This window comes from Chaetodon trifascialis, chromosome 19 (genome assembly GCF_039877785.1).
Source record: "Chaetodon trifascialis isolate fChaTrf1 chromosome 19, fChaTrf1.hap1, whole genome shotgun sequence".
NCBI lineage: Eukaryota > Metazoa > Chordata > Actinopteri > Chaetodontiformes > Chaetodontidae > Chaetodon > Chaetodon trifascialis.
This window is the reverse complement of record NC_092074.1, coordinates 6,316,737-6,335,998: the sequence shown is the minus strand read 5'-3', so window position 1 is coordinate 6,335,998 and position 19,262 is coordinate 6,316,737. Positions and strand designations below refer to the sequence as shown.

The window sequence follows — 19,262 nt, the reverse complement described above, 5'->3', positions numbered from 1 at the left end:
AGAGAAGAAAGCAAAGCACAAGACAGAATATGAAGTTAGAGGGAGATTACAGGCCGACGCAGAGCTGCTGATGTTTGATGCTCAGAGAAGAGAAAGTGTCCTGTGATGAAGCACTTTGGGGGTGCAGTGGTAAAAAAAGTAATATAAGAAATGAGTTGCAGCTGATGGATGCTGACGTAAAGGTTTATTTATGAATAATTTGGTGCAGACAGATGAGAGTGACAGATCAACTTTAGTATCATTGCGTAAGAAAGAAACAGCTGCAGAGTTACAGCACCAGTCAAAGAAGGCAAGAGGCAGCAGGACAGAGAAACTCTGCCTCTCATGGTCTGTCCTTGTCCTCATCTGATGCATCTCGTCTGAAGGGAAACTCAAACAATCATGAGTTCGTACAGATTTTCTCAGCAAACTTACTATAAAAGTTCCCCTTGTAGGAAATGCATGGGAGGATCAAACATCAGCCATCATGTCTGTAAAGCTCAGACTGATACTACTGTGCATGAAGTAGTACGAGTGTTTGGAAGCTGCCTGTCAGTCTGCTTCTGTCACGAAGGACAAATATTAAGTATGGACTGAAAGGAGGATTGGAGGTAAATGTGAGTAGGTGCTTCACTGACCTTTATTTTTGTCTTTAAGTTATAGCTGTTGAACATAGTGACTTATTTGGGAAATCTGAAGGTCAGCATTTAGCTTAGCTTAGCATAAGGAATGGAAAAGGGGCAAATAGCCTGGCTCTGTCCCAGGGTGGCAAAAATCCTTCGTAAAAGTACAACTTGTCGTTTTCTACACTTTTGTATGAAGGAAACAAGACATAACATGTTAAATAGTGTCCTTTAGAGGAGCTAGCTGGCAGATTTTGTTATGTGTAGAGAGAGCCAGGCCAGCTGCTTAGCCCCGGTTAGCTTAGCTTAGTCTTTGTGCTGAGCTAAGCTAACCAGCTGCTTGCTATAGCCTCATATTTACCAGACATTCATGACAGTAGCAGCTATCTTATCACCTGTGCAAGAATGCAATTTAGTAATAACTATTCAAAACAACTAATAACTATTTTTCCCCCATTCTTTTTCAACCTTTATTGAAACATAACATACAGAACACAAAAAAGAACAAAAAACAACTTTGAATAGAGTTGTCTCTCAAGCATTTACAGCTAAAGCCTGTTTTTTCAGACCACACGGACATGATTTGAGTAGTTTTACTCCAAAAAGTTAGGACCGTCCTGAAACGCAGCTCTAAAAGAAACTAAAACTACACTGAAGCTAAGGTGAAGCATGTGAGGAAGGCGCTTGGCTTTTGTTACCATATGTGATATGAGTCAGCCGTGGGTGGAGAGCGCTTAGGTTGCCTTATGTCCTGGATGATGGCGCTAGGCGTCTCGTGTGGTTGGTGCATTTCGGGGCTGAATGTGGGTGCAGCAATGCAGTGTGGCCCCATCACCTGACTCGATTACTCCGACTGCTCAGCTATTTATTGGGGTAAAGAACTGTAAATAGGAAGGGGGAAGCTGAGCAGTGATTTCCCACTGAGGGACCTGCCTCCTACACAAAGCGAGCTCTGTATCACTGGGGGCTACAAATAAAATGCCTCTTGGAAACATGCAGAAGCAGGAAGAGGACTAGTCTTTTGAGAACAGCTCTTCTGTGAAATCCTAAAATTACCCAGTATTTTGGACCTTTTTTTCCATTTTACTGCAACAAAAACAAGACACAACTGGGGTCAGTCACCCGCAGAACTTGAGGGGTCACAGCACAAATGTACCGGCATCAGGCCAGCAGTGATTCCCCCAGGACGCAGGGTGATACTGCACATGTGAAGTAAGAGGCATAAAGTTCAGTGTAGGAGATTCAATAACACAGCTTGTCTCTCAAGCATTACATTTTATTTTCTTAACACACAAGTAGTTATTTAACAAAACTTGTCTTCAACTATATACAAATCCACACAACAGAAGTGTTAACTGCTCAGTAATGTCCTTACGATGGCGTATCAATGCACAGCAGGTGTTACTGTCAGTGAAACTGCACTGTGCTGCTACAGCTTTCTGTCTTCTTCACATGAACTGATGTTCAATCACAGCAACAGCAGTCTGATGGTACACAGTCATAAGAAGTACTGAACACACACAAGTGCAAAAAAGTTGAAGACTTGATCTTCTTGCATTGGTCTTACTGTCAGCATGGGTTGATGAAGCAATCTGCATCCTGGCTTTATGTTCTGAGAGAGACACTGCATTTTGAGCCAAAGATGAAAAGCAGGATGCATGAATACAAAAGACATGTCCACTATGTACATTTGAATATTAACCACTGTCTGTTTCAGAGTCTGTGGAATCCGTTTCAAAGTGCTCTTCCTCAGATGAGGAAGATGATATCGTCGGCCACCATGACCTGGTTGTCGTCCTGCATGCGAGCCAAAGCGGCGCGGACCTCCGGCTCCGAGAAACGATCCTGACGGTCCTTGTTGATGTCGTCCATCAGGGTCTTCATCTTCACGGACTGAGCGTGAGCGGACTGGAACACGGCGAACAGGGACGACTTGAACTCCTTCAGCCTGGTGGAGGAACGCAACAGAGATGTGATCGCATTTCACAGCGTGACCAACACATACATAACATACTGAGCACCTCTGACGATTCGAAGCCGTGTGAATCCATCACCCACCTCTCTGCAGAGACCTGGCTGTCCTCAGCCTGTGACGCCGTGTCCATGGCCTCCTGCTCCTCCCGCCGTGGCTTGGCTGGTTTCGGGGTGCCGGCCTGAACTGAAGACGAGCATAAAGACAAGTGTGAGAACTCAAATACACGCAGAGAACATCTAAAGGCCTGCGGGCTATCAAAACAATGTGTTCCGCCATGCATTGGCTTGCTTGTTGTTGAAAATAGTTGCATGTAATTGATAATGTTGTGTTGTCAACAGGAACAGCATGACTCTCAAAGATACAATTAAAAATGGACACAGTGAAGACGAGCGTCCAGCAGTGACTGGAACGAGTAACTGATGCTATGAAAACAGACGACAGCAGCGTGATGCTTACTCTCAGGGACATCCTGCTCTTCACTGAAGTCATACGGGCTGTAGGGCTCGCTGCCCTGAGAGCCACGTCGCCCCCTGCAGGACACACAGGTTGGTGTTATGAATGAGCGCAGAGATGCAGAGTGAAGTGAAGGCAGTGGAAAGTGAATCTTGGTGTTTACCTCTTCTTGGCAGTTCTCTGTGAACGCTGAGTGGACGCCTCCTCGTCCTCTTCCTCCTCCGAACCAGAGTCCCGCTCCTGCCTCGAGCGTTTCTTCTCTTTCTCCAGAACCTGCGGAGGAAACCAGACAGCCCAGATGTGAGCTTCGTTCACATGACTTCACCCCGGTGTAAAAACACTGTCCCTCCATTCCTCAGCAGCACGGACCTTTTTGAAGTAAGCGAACTGGACGAGCTCCACGGCCACCTCCGAGTCCTCCAGCTCCACGGCTTTGCTCATGCGCGCCTTGGCGTGCGCCGTGGACAGACGAATCAGAGTCTCCAGCGTACGGGCCGTCACCGGAGAGGTCTGAGGAGGAAGAGGAGAAGGAGGAAGAGAATCAGAACGTGCGACAGACTGAGAATGAACAGGTTCAATCTGTTCAGCTTCCGTCTGTGTGGACATTCAGTAACCTCTCACGCTCCTGCTCACCCTGGCGATATCAGCGCCCATCTGCTCCTGGCTCCTCAGCCTCGAGTACTCCTCTGCGATGTGATTGGCCGCCTCCTCTGTCAGGACGGGCGTCACAGCCTTGGCGATGTGGATGTACTTCCTCATGAACTCCTTACTAACAATCTTATCCCTGAAACAAAGGAAACATTTCAGTTTTGCAGTTTTCACACATCAAAAGTGAAAAGTTGGACGTTTCCTGTCAGGGCAGACGCTGTGGACATACTTCTTTCTCTTGCTTCCATGCAGCAGGTTGTTGTGTTTCTCGTAGATCTGCAGCTCCTCGTGCTCTTCTGCTATCGCGTCTGGGTCCTCTGTGGCCAGGACGTCTACTGTCCCACCCAGAGCCATGGCTGGACAAACAAACCGAGGATACAATCTTTTAAACAAATACCAACTCATTACACAGACTGCAGTGTGAAGACGTCCGGCTGCACAGTACCTGCTCCCTCCTGCTCACGAGGGTCGCGGTAGCGGTGCATCCTCAGCACGTGATCCGAGATCTCGCGGTCCTGCTCGGGGTCCATCTGGTCCAGCACGATGAACAGGAGGTCAAAACGTGACAGCAGGGAGTCCTGCAGGCCGATGTTCTCCATGGGGGTTTTATACTGGTCGTACTGCACAGATGGAGCAGATTAAACAATAAAAGAAAAATCCAGATCAGCTGAGCGTTAAGCAAAATGTGTACAAGTCAGACGAGCTGTCAGAGGAGCTCCTCACCCTGCCGTAGACGGGGTTGGCGGCCGCCAGCACGGAGCAGCGGGCGTTGAGCCGGGCGTGGATGCCAGCCTTGGCGATGGTGACGCGGCCCTGCTCCATCACCTCGTGGATGGCCGTGCGGTCCATGTCGGACATTTTGTCAAACTCGTCGATGCACACCACGCCGCGGTCGGCCAGCACCATGGCGCCCGCCTCCAGGCGACGCTCACCTAAGAGAGGAAAAGAAACATTGGTGGCAGGTGAGCTGATGGCGTAAGATACAGGTTAAGATCTATGTGTGTCAGAGCTGATGCATTTGTACATTCCTGTGTGTGTGCGCGTCGTACCGGTCTCCTGGTCCGTGGTGACGGCAGCAGTCAGACCCACGCCAGAGGAGCCTCGTCCTGTGGTGGGGATGGCTCTGGGCGCTGTGTGGAGGACATAACGCAGCAGCTGGGACTTTGCGACTGATGGATCACCTGGTAAAGAGAGACAAACCACATCAACCACCGCCGCCCAAACAAGCTCCCTGGTCCAATGACGACACTGGCAGGACAAACTGTGGTACCGATGAGCAGGATGTTGATGTCTCCTCTGATGCGCGATCCATTCTCCAACACCTTCTCCACGCCGCCCAGCAGCATGCAAAGGATAGCCTTCTTTATGTACTCGTGACCGTGGATGCTGGGAGCGAGGGAGCGAGCCAGCTGGTCGAACACATCCTGAGGAAAGCCGGAAAAGGAAATCGATTTTCTCATTCAGTTCAAGTGTAAGCTTGGACAGCTGCGAGCGACCGGGCGGAGAGACGGCAGCCTCACCCTGGAACGAGTCCGGCTGAAGTTCCTGATTTTGGCGATGTCGTCCGCTGAGAAGTACGGGGACACTTCCTTGCTCATTTGCTTGACGTGGCAGGCGATCATGATGGTCCTGAGGAGAAAAGGGTGGAAAATTAATCCTCAAGAACAAGAGTCAACCCAGCAGCTCCAGTGCACACGCTACGCCACCTCACCTGAACGTGCCAGAGGTGAATCCGCCCTTCTTGCCGGGCAGGCAGCGGTACGTTCCGATGACCTGCACTCGGTCACCTGGTTTGACCATGTCCACCAGGTCGTTGTCCAGGATGATGTCCACAGAGCGAGGCAGCTGGCCGGCGGGGGCTTTCTCTGGCATCTCCTGCACCGTGATGGTCTGGTGGTCCTTGTAGATGGAGAGGCCGAACTCTGTCTCCAGAGGGTTGTTCTCCTCATCCTGTTGACAGCCAAGCGGGAAAACATTAACCACAAAACGACGACCATCGCTGTTAATCTGGGCAGCGATGCCGTTTCAGCACCATCAATGCAGAAATCAAACATCTGAGCTCCTCTTGTTACCTTGGTGGGGTAGATGGCACTGGAAGGGAAGGCATCCAGAGAGGTCATGTCAGTGTACTTCCTTTCCATTGTCTTCTTGGTGGCCGGGCAGTAGTGGACGCTGCGCACTACTTTAGGACGCACCAGAGAACCTGAAGAAGAACGAGGAAATGATCAACATGTTCATTTCACCCTGAAAATGACGTGTTTAGAAACAAAGAGTGCATCAAGTACAACACAGTCAAAGACAAGTAGTGATCAGCAGGGCCCAGAGAGGAGGGAAATAAACTCACACTTGGTGATGATGCCCTCCACACACACCATGCTGCCCAGCAGGCGTGAGGTCAGGGTCCGGGGGGTGACGTGCTTGGAGCCGAAGCTGCCCTCCAGGCCGATGTAGAACTCCTCGTACTGCTTGGCGTAGGTGGCGTCCACAGAGGCCACCAGGTCCTTCAGAGCCCGCTGGAACGCCAGCAGCTCCTCAAAGGCACTGCTCATCAGTCTGGAGGAGGCAAGAAAACACTTGGGTCATAGATGGAGTAATGATTTTTACTTTTAATTCCAAGTGATGTGACCAAAACACTGAAAGTCAGTCAGTTGGTTCTACTGGTCAAGGTGTGTATTGAGGGCCTCTACAACACGCTACAGACCACTATTCACTTCATGCATCCAATAAAACTAACCCACATCACAGTGCGATGAAACACGACAGTTTTAACATTAAACCCCTGTAACTCCATATTTAATGAACAATTAAAGCTTTTGGTTTGTTAAAGAACGTGATTTTCATCTTTTGAAAGTTACTTTCAGCCACAGTTTGCGCGCGCACACACACACACAGACACACACACAGACACACACATAGACACACACACACACACACTTACTTTGCAGCCCGGGCCTCGTTCCGTCTCCTCAGGTCGTTGATGTTGACGATGAGTCGAGCTTTATTCTCGCTGATCATGTCCCGGACTTTGCTTTGGTAAATCCCCTGGTCTTGCTACACAAACCGAGCAGAAGATTAGCGTCATTTTATCATCTTCATTTTCAAGAAACTCGATAATGCTTTCACTGGGCTTCAGGACAAAGCTGCATCAGCTCACGGCTTACTAAACACACGTCTAGACTCAGATCAGACTTAACTGTTACACCGAGCTTCAGATGAACGTGGAGCACTTGTAAATTGATGTTTTTTACCTGTCAGCTGAGACATTCTAGGCAAATGAAGGGTAGTTCTTTTGTTGTGACCGCATGGTTTCTCATTTCATCCAACAACCCAACGTTTAATCGCATAAAAGTCAGACTTACATCGTCGTCCAGAAAGTCCAGGTAATCCCTCTGCGCCTCCCTCATCTCCCGGTCATCTACGACGTCGGTTGCCATTGTGAGCGATTACTTGTTTTACTGAAAAAGCTTCAAATATCGCACAGAGCTTCTTCACCGCGTCTCCTCTGCTGCCGTCAAACCACACAACTGAAGGGATTTCGCGCCACTGCGTGCCGGCGCAAGCAAAGCGTAAAACGCCATTGGTCAACTCGTCACGTGCTACTTAGCATAGTCGGCGGGTAAACGTTGAGCTGTCCAATAGAATCCACCGTGACTCCACGTGATCACGCCTACTAAAGAACTCGCGCGAAAACGGAGCAGGAAGGGGCGGGCTGTAGAAAAGGAGGAAAAGCTCAGCAGACCTGACCTACCCTGTTTGTCCAGCAGATGGCGACATAAACGGCGACTTCTAAAGGTTTGAACTTTTTGATGATGAATTTGTAAGGCAATGCCCAAATCTTTACCCATGTTAAATTGTATGGTTTAATTCACACAGACAGGATTCGGCAGTGTCATTATTTGGGATTCCTCTATATCAATCACTGAATCGTAAATGAAGCAAAGATGGTACATGGGAACATGGGATCTGCATGTATTACTAAGGATCTGGATGATGGCAAAATTCCATCAAGGACTGTACTATGAATTCATTTTCATTTGCACTAAAAGATAAATGGAAATACTTAAACTCTTTATCTTAAATTGTTGACTATCGGTCTTCATCAGTTCAGTTGCTGTCAGAGTGTTCTGTTCATACTCACTTTTAGAGGTATAGCAGCAGGAGTAGGAGGAAAGTGATTCTTATATACTGTTTGTGATAGATAGATCTGTTTATGATAGTTTGCTAGTTTTATAGGGAGCCTCCCAACTGCATAGAGACACTGCAGTAAAAAAAAAAAAATCACCCAACTTTTTAAAGATGAGAGAAGAGATCCAATATTGTTAGAAAGTTGAGTTTTGAAAGTTTTTTTATCCAATAAATTGTAATACATTGATTAAATGTACTAAAGTTCAGAGTATGTAGTCTACCAATAGGTAATTTTTCACATAAAATAGGACTTAATTTTTTTTTGGGGGGGGGGGGGTTTCGACATGAAATTAAATGAAATTCTGTCTAGTCTTCTCTCTGTCTAATTCTAGTCTACAAATTAATTTTCAGACACTCAGGGAGGACTAGGATAATCTCTTCCTTGCATCAATAAATCCCTCTTTAACCACCATTTATAACGTGTCTTTATGTTTAATCATAATAAATAAATAATTATAATTTGTTGGCATATGTTTATTGGTATGTAAACACGTGCACCGCTGAAGTAAAGCAGCCCAAATTAGTTTTGATCATGAATAGAGTACATATATGAGTACATACTACCAGACAGTAGATGGAGACACATGCAATATGAAACATGCACGTTATCTCTTTTCCACCCACAGTTTTATTATCATTATTAAGGCTGTGCCAAAACATCCTGTCTGACCACAGCAGATATAAAGAATTTTGGTCATTATAAACACAACTCACTGCTCCAAGTTTCTATTGAAAACTGAGATAGAAATACTAATGAAATAGAAAAAAAAAAAACAACTTTAGAATGAACGACGTTTTCAAAGTATAAGCGTATATAAATGTCCACAAGGATACACTGATATTTGTGATACTGAGAAGGACTGATGAGAAGCGCACTATGGGCGTTTCCGGTCATTTTAACCCCGCCCACACCCCCGCGCGCCTCCGGGCTGTCGGGTCAGCTGTGTCTGTACCTCAACATGTTCTAGTTACCTGAGCGCCTTCAAGGGAATCCTGCAGTGCAGTTCGCTGATGACTTTGTTCCTTTTCCAGAGGCGCATCAGGTCGATACAAAAAGGTGAGCTGATGTTTCTTCCTCTTAGATCCTGTCAACCAAATCCCGCAACTACACCAACTATACTTCACAGTGTGTTAGAGTGGATGTTAATCCTTACCACTGTGGCAAATTACAGTGTTTATTCTATCTGTTTTCAGTGTTGACATACCGGATAAATTGTGTGAAACGTTTTTCTGCACAGGAACAGTTTCTTTGTCACAAAATGAAGACGGATTAAAGAAAAGAGCATTTTAATGCATTGTTTATTTATAGGCTAAAAATGCACATGCAGCAGGATTCATGGAATTGCAGTTACTGGAACTTGGAAGGGCCAGAGGAATAATGTTTTCGTCAAAGTCAAGGGGAAAATGGTGGGGGCTCAGCCATCAGGAGGGGATACACGCTGCTGTTCTCAGGAGCAGTCTATCCTCAGATGGGTGGTTGTTTGCCCTGGTGCCTCCATAGGTGCTCCTTTACCTGTTTAGCAACGGTTGTTTACATTCTTTTCTATGTGTGCATGCCAACACAGGAGGGTGATGGTTACAGGTTTGACTGCATGCCTGCTTGTCCCTTATGCATGATTCATATGGAGAAGAATGTCTTTCATGCAGGCTCCTATGTTGTGTGTGTGTTTTTTATGACTGTGCAGATTAATGTTTTAATGGTAGTGCTAAGGGACTGCAGGTGAAGATGAGCTGAAATAGTTCAGTCTGGACTGACGTGTTGAATGAAAACATGAACATCAAACGGCAAAAGAGCTGCAGTTGCAATTTCATGGCTCACAGAAACAGTCCTGCTTTGTTAATCTGTCTATTGACACTTCACTGCATGTGCTTCTGGCTGGTTTGTGTTAAGTTTTAGTAACTTTCTCTCCCCATTTTAATCCCCCTCCGAGTGTATTAAGCTCACACTTCACTTTCTTTTCATCTTCCATTCTTAGATCCACATCTTCACACCTGATTCACTGTAGAGACTAATAGATTCTACAAATGACTTGACTCTCTCCTTCTCAATAACGCTTGTTGGCATCATATCAAAGCACATCATGGGTTCCTGTTATGAAACATTATGAGGCCTTTATTCAGTTTTAAGTTTTCATTCAAAATGAACGTCTGAAATAATTCTGTCTTTTCCTTTTAATTTTTGTCTCCCATAGGGAATTCTGTCCTGCAGTCCTCCTCTGTCTGTCTTCCACCTCCTCTTCCTTTCCTCCACCCATCACCCAGCTATGCCGGGTGACATTCTGCAGTGGCTCAGCACTTTGACCCTCAATCTCAAGCACCTTGGCCACCTGCCCCGGTTCTCGCACCTCACCCCTTTCTCCATTCCATCACCCAGCCCCACCGTCACCGCCTCCCAGGTTCCCAGCCTGTTCCGAGAGCCCTACATCCTGTCGGGCTACCGTCCCACCCAGCAGGACTGGCGTTGTTACCTCCTCAGCCTCTTCCAGAGACACAATGAATCCCTAAACGTGTGGACCCACTTGTTGGCGGGTCCTGTGCTGCTGCTCCGCTGGTGGGCCAACGTAGACGCCCTGGGGTTCACCTGGGACGCAGCCTCTCTACCTCTGAGTGCCTTCCTGGTGTCCTGCCTCACCTATCTGTTCTTCAGTGTGGCAGCTCACCTCTTCCAGTCTCACTCTGAACATACACACTACTTCCTCTTCTTCATGGACTATGTAGGTGTAGCTGTGTATCAGTATGGCTGCTCACTTGGACATTATTTCTACTCATCAGAGCCGGCGTGGAGAGAATGCTGTGTTGGACTGCTGTTTCTGCCCGGAGCTGCCTTCTTTGGGTGGCTTTCCTGTGCAGGCTGCTGTTTTGCTAAGTCCAGGTACAGGCGGCCATATCCTTTACAGCGTAAAATCTGCCAGTTGATCCCTACCACCTTAGCATACCTGCTGGACATCAGTCCCGTAGCCCACCGCCTGCTCACCGTCTCCTGGACACAGGAGCCCTCACTGCCCTTCCACGCTCTCCAGATGGCCTCGTTCTTGCTGTCCGCCCTCTTCTTCTCCTGTCCCATCCCTGAGCGCTTCTTTCCCGGCCGCTGTGACTTTGTGGGTCAGGGTCACCAGATCTTCCACCTGTTTCTGTCCCTGTGCACCATGTTCCAGCTGGAGGCTCTGTTCCAGGACTACGCCAGGCGGAGGGATACGGTGGCGGAAGTATTTGGAGAGCGGCAGCTGTGGTGGGCTTGTGTGTCCTTCCCTGCCCTGTTTGTGTGTTGCATCTTGACAGCATTCATTACAATGTGGCACTTGAAAAAGCAACTGGGTAGACAGGGTAAGCAAGAGAGAGACAAGTGACAAATTTCAGTGTGTGTGTGTGTGTGTGTGAGAGAGAGAGAGAGAGAGAGAGAGAGAGAGAGAGAGAGAGAGGCACTGGGTTTAAATGTACAAAATGATATAAATGGTGATGATAATAAATAAAGTCATCTTTGTCAGTTTTTGTCAAGAATGAATCAGTTTGTCTGTGGAAAGTGTGATTGCTTCTAATATTTGAACAATAAACTAAACGTCTTTTCTGGTACAATGAACAGGTCATCTGAAATGTCCCACGGGTTTAACTGCTGATTCAACAAAATGATGGCTGCCCCAGTGGACTCCATAGTTTGCTAACTATGGCTCAGTAAAGTTTTCCATGTGTGTATATACATGTATATATGTCTATAGTGTGTGTGTCTGTGTGTGTGTATATATGTATATACATGTGTGTATATATACATGTATATATGTATATAGTGTGTATATAAATATATACATATAAAAACACAACTTCCAAAATCTCACCAATTAATATTTTTGTTGGTTAAATTCATGCAACTGTAAAAATGTCAATTTGGGCTTTTTATGTGGAATACATGCTGTAACCTTTTCTTGGCAACCCACAGTTATTACTGTAGCAGTCTATAGCTGTCGTGATGCACCAGCAGCAGGAATGCCATGGTTCTGAATGGAAAAATACCTTTTAGGAGATTAAAATGCATTTGCGCTATTTTTTTTTTAATCTTTGACCAGTTTTCTTTAAACTAACAAAATCCTGCTTCAATTCATATACATTGTATATTTACAGTGTATATATAGTGTTTAATTTTTGCATGTAGTTCATTCTGTATTTGAAATTGAGGCATAGAAAATGGATGGATGGATATATATATATATATATATATATGTGTGTGTGTGTGTGTGTGTGTGTGTGTGTGTGTGTGTATATACATGTGTGTATATATACATGTATATATGTACATAGTGCATATATGTGTGTGTGTGTGTGTGTGTGTGTGTATATATATATATATACACACACACACACACACACATATATGCGTATGCATATATGTGTGTGTGTGTGTGTGTGTGTATATGTATGTATATACATGTGTGTGTATATATACATGTATATATGTACACAGTGTGTATATATATATATACATATGTGTATGCATATGTGTGTGTGTGTGTGTGTGTGTGTGTGTGTGTGTATATATGCACGTATATATGTGTATATACACACGTGTGTGTGTGTGTGTGTGTGTGTGTGTGTGTGTGTGTATATCTTCTCTACACACACACACACACACACACACACATATATATGTATGTATGTAGAGAAAATGCATTTTCAAGCGCAGAAATTGTTTAGTTCTGGACAAACAGCTGCTCCAAACCTGTTTCTCAGGTTTTACATTTTGCCATAAAGGCTGTCAGCTCTCTCAGGTGAGCAGCAGTGTTTACATTGAAAGACTGAGTGAGAGAGCAAGTCTGGATTATGGTGTTCACTAAAGTGGTGTAGCCAGATAGTGGGATATGGGTGAACAAAGAGGCTAATTTAATACTGAGGCAGGGGGATAGACTGCACAGAGAGAAGTTGGCAGAATGGTTTTCCTCTTGGGTAAAATCCCTCAGCAGATCAGGGGGTGGAAACGATGACACGGGACAACACTGCTCTGCAGGGGCAACAAGCAACAACTGTTTGTTTTATTTATCTGCCCAATCAATGACTGTTAATATTGAGATTCAAAATAGAAAGAAAATCATATAGTTCTTAAACTGAAGGATTTTGACCGGCAGGAGTGGGAGCGGATGACCGACTGTTTTATCTTGACATAATGATATTTAGTCGATTGAACACAAGCCAGATAACAGCAAGGCCAAACACAATGTAACAAGTCAATGAACAGCATTAGATAACATAAACAGAGGGAAATGGAAAAAGTTGCAAATCCTTGGCAAGTACTGAATATTTAGAAGAGCTGACATAAATCAAGGGTGTTTAGACACTGATGTTGAACACAAGTATATCTTGCTGACTGTGTTTGTCTACAAGGAGAAAAGCAGGCTGTGGTCCGTGTGTTTTTCTTGTTCATTATTAGTTGATACAGACTGTATTTCAGAGGCATTAAGCTGGTTGCCACACCCCTTTGTCTCTAATATGAAAAGGACTCTGAATGAGTTTCAATGGCCATGAGTCACCGTGTGAGTCAGAGCTCAGGCCTCATGTTAAAGGAGTAGTTCAACATTACGGGCAATGTGCATGTTTGCTTTGCTGCTGAGAGTTAAATGGGAAGATCAATACTGCTCTCTGTCTGTTAGCTTAGCTTAGCATAAAGACTGAACGCAGAGGGAAATGGCTAGCTTAACTCTAACCAAAGATAACAAAATCTGCCTCCCAGCACTTCTAAATCTTACTAATTCATAGTTTATGCCTCGCTTGTTTAATCTGTAGACAAAGACAGCAAGGCAAGAAAGCAAATGAGTTAAAGAGGAATCTTTATGAAATATTAAATTTGATAATGAAATGTGTCTACATGGAATGTGTTATTGCTCATTATTTGGGATAGTCCTACTTTCCTCTCCAGGGTTAAACTCAGCTAGCATCAGGAAAGTTATAATTTTTTCCAATTTGGACACAAACAGAGATTTGTTCGCTGAGTTTATTCCTATATGAGCAAATTGTGCTTTCAGGATTATATTGCAAATATTTGAAATTGGCAATGATTCCTGCAGGCTTCCTTTCCTCCGCTGTGAAAGTGTGGCTATTGATTTTTGCTTTGTGCCTCTGAGCAAATCTCAAACATCCCCAGAAAGAGAAGGAAATTGCTGAGAGCTATAGATTGCCTGTTCTTCAGGGCTTCAGAAGATGATTATGACAGAATGGGGCTGTTAAACAGGTAATGGGCGTGGGTGTTACTTGGTGTCCTTGTCACCACTAACAAAGAGATGTGTGTGTAATCTTAAAAGAGTCAGGGGTGGTGCGGTATGCCAGTGTGGATGTGTGTGTCGGGGGTGAATCAATGCAATTGTTTCTCTGCCAACCCTCCAGTGTGTCTCCCCATCTACAAAACTTCATTCCATAGTCATTGAAGAAATAGTTACATTTGTGGAAATCCACCTTTTTTGCAGAGTTAGATGATACCACTATGTGTCTAAACGTAAAGACTGGAAGCAAGAGCAAACAGCCAGCCTGGCTGTGTCCAAAAGTTTAAAAGAAAAAATCTAAATGATTGCTGAAAATGCAAAAATGCTGTGTCTTGGGGTGAAACGAGTAGAAGAAATTATATGAAAGCATTTAATGACTTTAATACAGTGTGAATGCACAATTACATAATTGTCTGCTCCGTTGGCACTGAATGAAGTAATTCCACTGACCAGGCAGTCAGAAAGAAGAGCTTCAGGGCTGATAGCATTATTGTGCAGGTGTGGCTGGAAGCATGCACATAGCTGACATTAACAGTCAGTGCAATTTTACACCATGCTATGGTATGCCACCCTCCTCCACCTACACACAAAGTATATCTGTTTCTTTTAGTTTTGGGTTGCCACATTCATTTGCTCATGAGCCGTTCATCCCAGCACTCACCACCACAGGGGGAACTTTTTACATTTACATTATCCCTTAGCTTCATCGTCTCCACTTTGACATTTTCAAAGAGATCAGCTTAAATGTCTTCACTTCCACGTGCAGAACTCAAACTGCACCTCTGAAGTGCAGTAATCCATTTACACCAGTCTTATTCTGCATCCAAACCCTGCTTTGCATTAGAACAATGGTCCTTTTTTTCTGTAATTCCTCCCTTGTGAGTATAATTTCAGCTCTCAGTAGAGGGACCAAGAAAGAGAAACTAATGCGTACTGCAATAGAAGTGCATTTTCCAGTGTCATTTACTGGGAATGTAGCATATATCCATCCACTAAACAACGTGGAATTAAAGATATAAATGTGCAACTGGCAATAGATGACCATGGGGTTCTATCATAGCCTTTGCATGAGCAGAAATACAACATAAAAGAGTGTTTGAGAGAATGTGATTAGTACTGTATAACTCACAACTCAGTAATACAACACAACAAACATTTGTGTGTGAGTGATTGTATGTCTGATTAGCTTTTCCCAGGCAGGCAGCCACAGCACACAAATGAATTAACATCAGTGTTTGGTTCAGCTCTCAGGTTTTCCCCCACAGCAGGATTTTCAGTGTAAGTTTAAAACATGTCTTCTATTGATTTATTGGGCTTTTTCACCAGCTTTTGAAGTTCTATCATTTTTGGTTAGAAGACACATTCCAACATTCCTGGAAGTCGCAGGCGTGTCAGGTGCCAGCGCGCTCAGGTGCAGATGTAGCGCTGATGAAAAACACAATGGGCTGTCTATGGGCTTGTGTCAGCACCTCCTTCATAACAAGACACCAATAAAGAGAGTCCCTCCCTCAGTCGCCTGCCTGCTCTGAGTCCCATAAAGCAAAGGCAGCTGCATGACTGACAGCAGTTTTTGTCAGAGCTACACCAGAGTCAGTCATCTTACAACGTAAGTTATGAAGCCTGTATTTCACTTTTTTGCTGTGCTGTGTGTGATTATGATTTTATGCTGTTTTATTTTTAAGAATATGAGCATCTGAGAAGTGCCTGACTTTAATGTGTGCAATGCTGCTTTATCACTGGACATGATCAGGATGTGTCATGCTGTCGTGTCGTGCTGTGTGGTGTTTCTGCTCTTTACAGAGCACCACGACAATGGCTCCAGTAGGGATGGTTGGCATGTTGGGTTGGGTTTCAGCCCCAGAGGTGGGCATCATCTCCCTCATTGTCTTCCTCATCCTCAGCATCACTCTCGTTGGCCTTTGTACCAGCTGTCACAGGTGAGGGAAACGTGATGATGAAAAGAAACATGAATTTGAGTATATTTGGGTCACGTTATGTCACTTTTCCTTCAGTATGTTTCCATTTACACTCCTGAATGCTGCCAGTTAAAAGGCTTAAGAAGTGTGTCAACTAACGTATGAGTAATCATGACCGATAGTGGTACTGAAGAACAAGTCTTCTCCTGTTGGGAGTGGCTGATTCACTTTACTGTCCCCTGCCTTGTGAGGCTTTAATTGCTATTCATCACATTTCAGCCGCACAGAACAGAGACTTGTTCGACTCGATAGGTGGTTTTGGATGAAGGGTGTTGCCTCCCTGAAGAGAAGGAAGCAGAGAAGTATTTATGATTGTAAAATGTCATCCTAGGACTGAAGCATTTGAGCCAGACAGGCTGGGCTTGGAGCATTAATTTGCCATAGTATGACGGTCCTAATGACATCTTTGTGTGATTGTGTGTATGTGTGTGCAACATATGTGGGTATTTTATTACACATGCTGTGGCTGTCACACCAAACATTCCTGTGACAGTGACACAGAGGTGCTGTGGGGTGAAATAATAGTCTTATCTCCTTCTGTACATTCCAGGGCTTGTTTGTCACTGTGAGGAATGAAACCTGAATGGGACTGGAGTGATAGATGGGAATCACAGCTTGTAACTCAGAAAAATGCTTGCATATTCAAAGGGGGGACAACTCCTCTGCAAATGTGTGTTGACTGAGTTAAGACGAGTAACTATGCTGCATCAAGGAATACTACAAGGAAGACGTTGAGGGGACAGCAGTCTGATTTGTGATCTGATAAGCTGATAAGTGCTGAGAACAGTTGCTGAGGGAGATCCATTACTATAAATGCACAAATAATATTTTCTTTCTTTTTTGAGAGTGCACTAGAGCTGTTGTAACTTCCTGGTCAGGTCTTGTCCAAGCAAATCTCAAATAAAGTCTCACGTCTTGACAAAGCAAGTCCCAAGTTAAGTCTCAAGTTCTGTGAAAGCAAGTTTCAAGTCAAGTCTAAAAAGTAAAGTAAATGAACAGAATTTAGGCTGAAAACAGTGAGTCCAGCATATTCTAAACCTTTTTGCTGAGACTTTGCAAACCTGATTGCAGCCTGAAATTACTCCGTTTTCTAATGACAGTTTGGCCGAACAGAGCCTTTTCAAAACTTCAGCAGCTGAATGAGGAATTCAGCCTGGGCTCAGCTGAGCCACTCACATCTAATTGGTCTAATCAAATCCAACTAGGTTTAGGCATAAATAGGGATTTACTGTACACTGCAGTGCACTGTTGAATGGTGCAGTGAAGCAGGACAGGAGTGCTGAGGGCAGCATGATGGCCATTATAGACACAAAGCCATTTAAGAAGGAGAGCAGGGGACTCTGAGGCCAAGCGTACCTGTGTGTGTGTGACCTGAACCAGAATGAGGAAGATAATAAGGATACAAACTCAGAGGAGAGTCAGAGACCAAACAGGTGACAGATAGTCGGAGTTGTAAAGGTCTCAAGCCATAAATCAATCCTGCTGTGCATATGGAAATTGGAGCTGTACACACTGATAACACACAGATATGTACCATCATAATACTTTACAATGTAACTTAGGCAAATAGATCAAATTTAAATGTATTTTTCCTTGTTGTCATCCACAGGGGCAGTAGCAACGCGTACGACGTGAGCGACTCAAAGGTATGAACTGGGTGTGTTTCATCTTCCTCTTTCCACCTCTACCTCTCTCCATTCCATTCACACAACAGCACCCTCATTATCTAAATGCAGTGTGTAAAACTTGCATAGTCATGAAAATATCTAGTAATGTAAAGTTTTGCTCAAAGACAGATTTTTGTCAGAATATTATTAGTGCATCGTGACCATTAGTTTCCGAATATGATCAATATCAGCTTGAATGACAACAGTTTTGGGTGTGGAATACAGAGTCAGTAATAACAATTCAAATTGTTCCGTAACATATATAAAGACAAATGAAATGGACTTGGGAAGTTGGATGTTCTCTCATAGGGCTTACCTATGTTCAAGGCCTCCTAAAGCGAACACATTTTCCTCTGCCTGAGGATCCTAACTAACTAAAAATCGTAGCACTTCACCTTCAGGCAGGAAGTGAAGTGCCCTCCCACTCAGTTGAACTCTCGTTGACGTGCTGTCGCTTTATATCCAGGGTAACACCACGGGCATGGAAGGAGGAAGTTGTGGCCACAGCCAATCTGCAATGAAAAAATAACAATAAACAAAAACATTGCTGGAGATTTGAACTTGTTTTGTTCCTCTCTAGTCACTCTTATTTCCTGTATTGTGCCAAGAAGCTCACTTTAAGAGTTTGATTTGCATTACCACAAACCATGCATAAAGCAAGCTCCCAGAAACATCTTTGATTACCTTCTTTCACCATTTGCATGTGTGTTATAGTGTGTGTGCTATCTTTATCTGCAAACAGCAGCAAGTCAAAAGGTCTCAGCATGCTTTGAGGAAACTAAAAAACTGCAGGACCCCAAGTGCTGAATCATTCAGTCTAACTCAGTTGGTAAAAAGCTGGTTATCTCGCGTTAGGTGTTTGTGTTACTGACATTTCTCCTGCAAAGCTACACTACTAAGGCTTGGGCTGAAAGACTTGCACTGTAGCACCATGAGCTAACATTGACATTAGCTTTTATAAATGACAGGCTAAATTGCTCCACACCTGCACACCAATTTAAAGCTTTGACTGTTACAAGCTTTAAACGATGATAAGAAGTGCTTAAAGTTTCAACAGGGGAATTTTGACAACCTCTGTTCAGCAGCTGTTGTGCACAGACAGTGGCATGCAGCGAGTCAGCATGTTAACCAGCCAACAACCAAGATTTTTTAAATGTATTTGTCTGTTTTTTGGCCTTCTGCCAGCTGTTTTGGTTAGCTTAGTGTAGCAGAGGAAAACAGCTAGTCTGGCTCTGTCAAAAGGTGTCAAAATACATTTACCTGTACTGCCAAAGCTCTCTCATCAACACATTATATCTAGTTTGTTAAATTCATGCAAAAAACAAAGAGTAAAGATGACGCATTTTGGTTTTACAGTGTTATGGGTTGGACTATTGCATCGTTATGCGAAGCTAAGCTAAAGCACTGCATGCTGTAGTTTCATATTGACCATATGAACATATATAATGTATATAGATTAGGTCCTTATTGTCCTTCTAACTCTTTCCGTCTTCCTGTGTGGCAGACTGATGGAGCAG

General features: G+C 44.4%; 2 protein-coding genes across 2 annotated transcripts; one reads left to right on the top strand and one right to left on the bottom strand.

Annotated features, from left to right (window-relative positions):
* Positions 1–1,859: 1,859 nt before the first annotated feature.
* Positions 1,860–7,204, bottom strand: mcm3 (minichromosome maintenance complex component 3). The gene is made up of 17 exons (XM_070987312.1): positions 7,038–7,204; positions 6,617–6,729; positions 6,023–6,231; positions 5,751–5,881; positions 5,390–5,628; positions 5,199–5,307; positions 4,949–5,102; positions 4,728–4,859; positions 4,402–4,610; positions 4,124–4,298; positions 3,908–4,034; positions 3,664–3,814; positions 3,400–3,540; positions 3,194–3,303; positions 3,034–3,107; positions 2,661–2,760; positions 1,860–2,550 (listed from the first exon to the last, which is right to left on the bottom strand). The coding sequence occupies exons 1-17, from the start codon at positions 7,110–7,112 to the stop codon at positions 2,352–2,354; spliced, it is 2,448 nt and encodes an 815-aa protein (XP_070843413.1). The 5' UTR covers positions 7,113–7,204; the 3' UTR covers positions 1,860–2,351.
* Positions 7,205–8,845: 1,641 nt separating this feature from the next.
* paqr8 (progestin and adipoQ receptor family member VIII) lies at positions 8,846–11,234 on the top strand. The gene is made up of 2 exons (XM_070987497.1): positions 8,846–8,920; positions 10,073–11,234. The coding sequence occupies exon 2, from the start codon at positions 10,128–10,130 to the stop codon at positions 11,208–11,210; it is 1,083 nt and encodes a 360-aa protein (XP_070843598.1). The 5' UTR covers positions 8,846–8,920; positions 10,073–10,127; the 3' UTR covers positions 11,211–11,234.
* The last annotated feature ends 8,028 nt before the right edge of the window (positions 11,235–19,262 follow it).

Excerpts from the sequence above, each read along its gene's own strand:
- mcm3 (XM_070987312.1), bottom strand. The coding sequence starts at position 7,112 with ATGGCAACCGACGTCGTAGATGACCGGGAGATGAGGGAGGCGCAGAGG. Across the intron at positions 5,308-5,389 it reads TTCACCTCTGGCACGTTCAG|GACCATCATGATCGCCTGCC; the intron begins GTGAGGTGGCGT and ends TTTTCTCCTCAG. Across the intron at positions 3,541-3,663 it reads TGGGCGCTGATATCGCCAGG|ACCTCTCCGGTGACGGCCCG; the intron begins GTGAGCAGGAGC and ends CTTCCTCCTCAG.
- paqr8 (XM_070987497.1), top strand. The coding sequence starts at position 10,128 with ATGCCGGGTGACATTCTGCAGTGGCTCAGCACTTTGACCCTCAATCTC.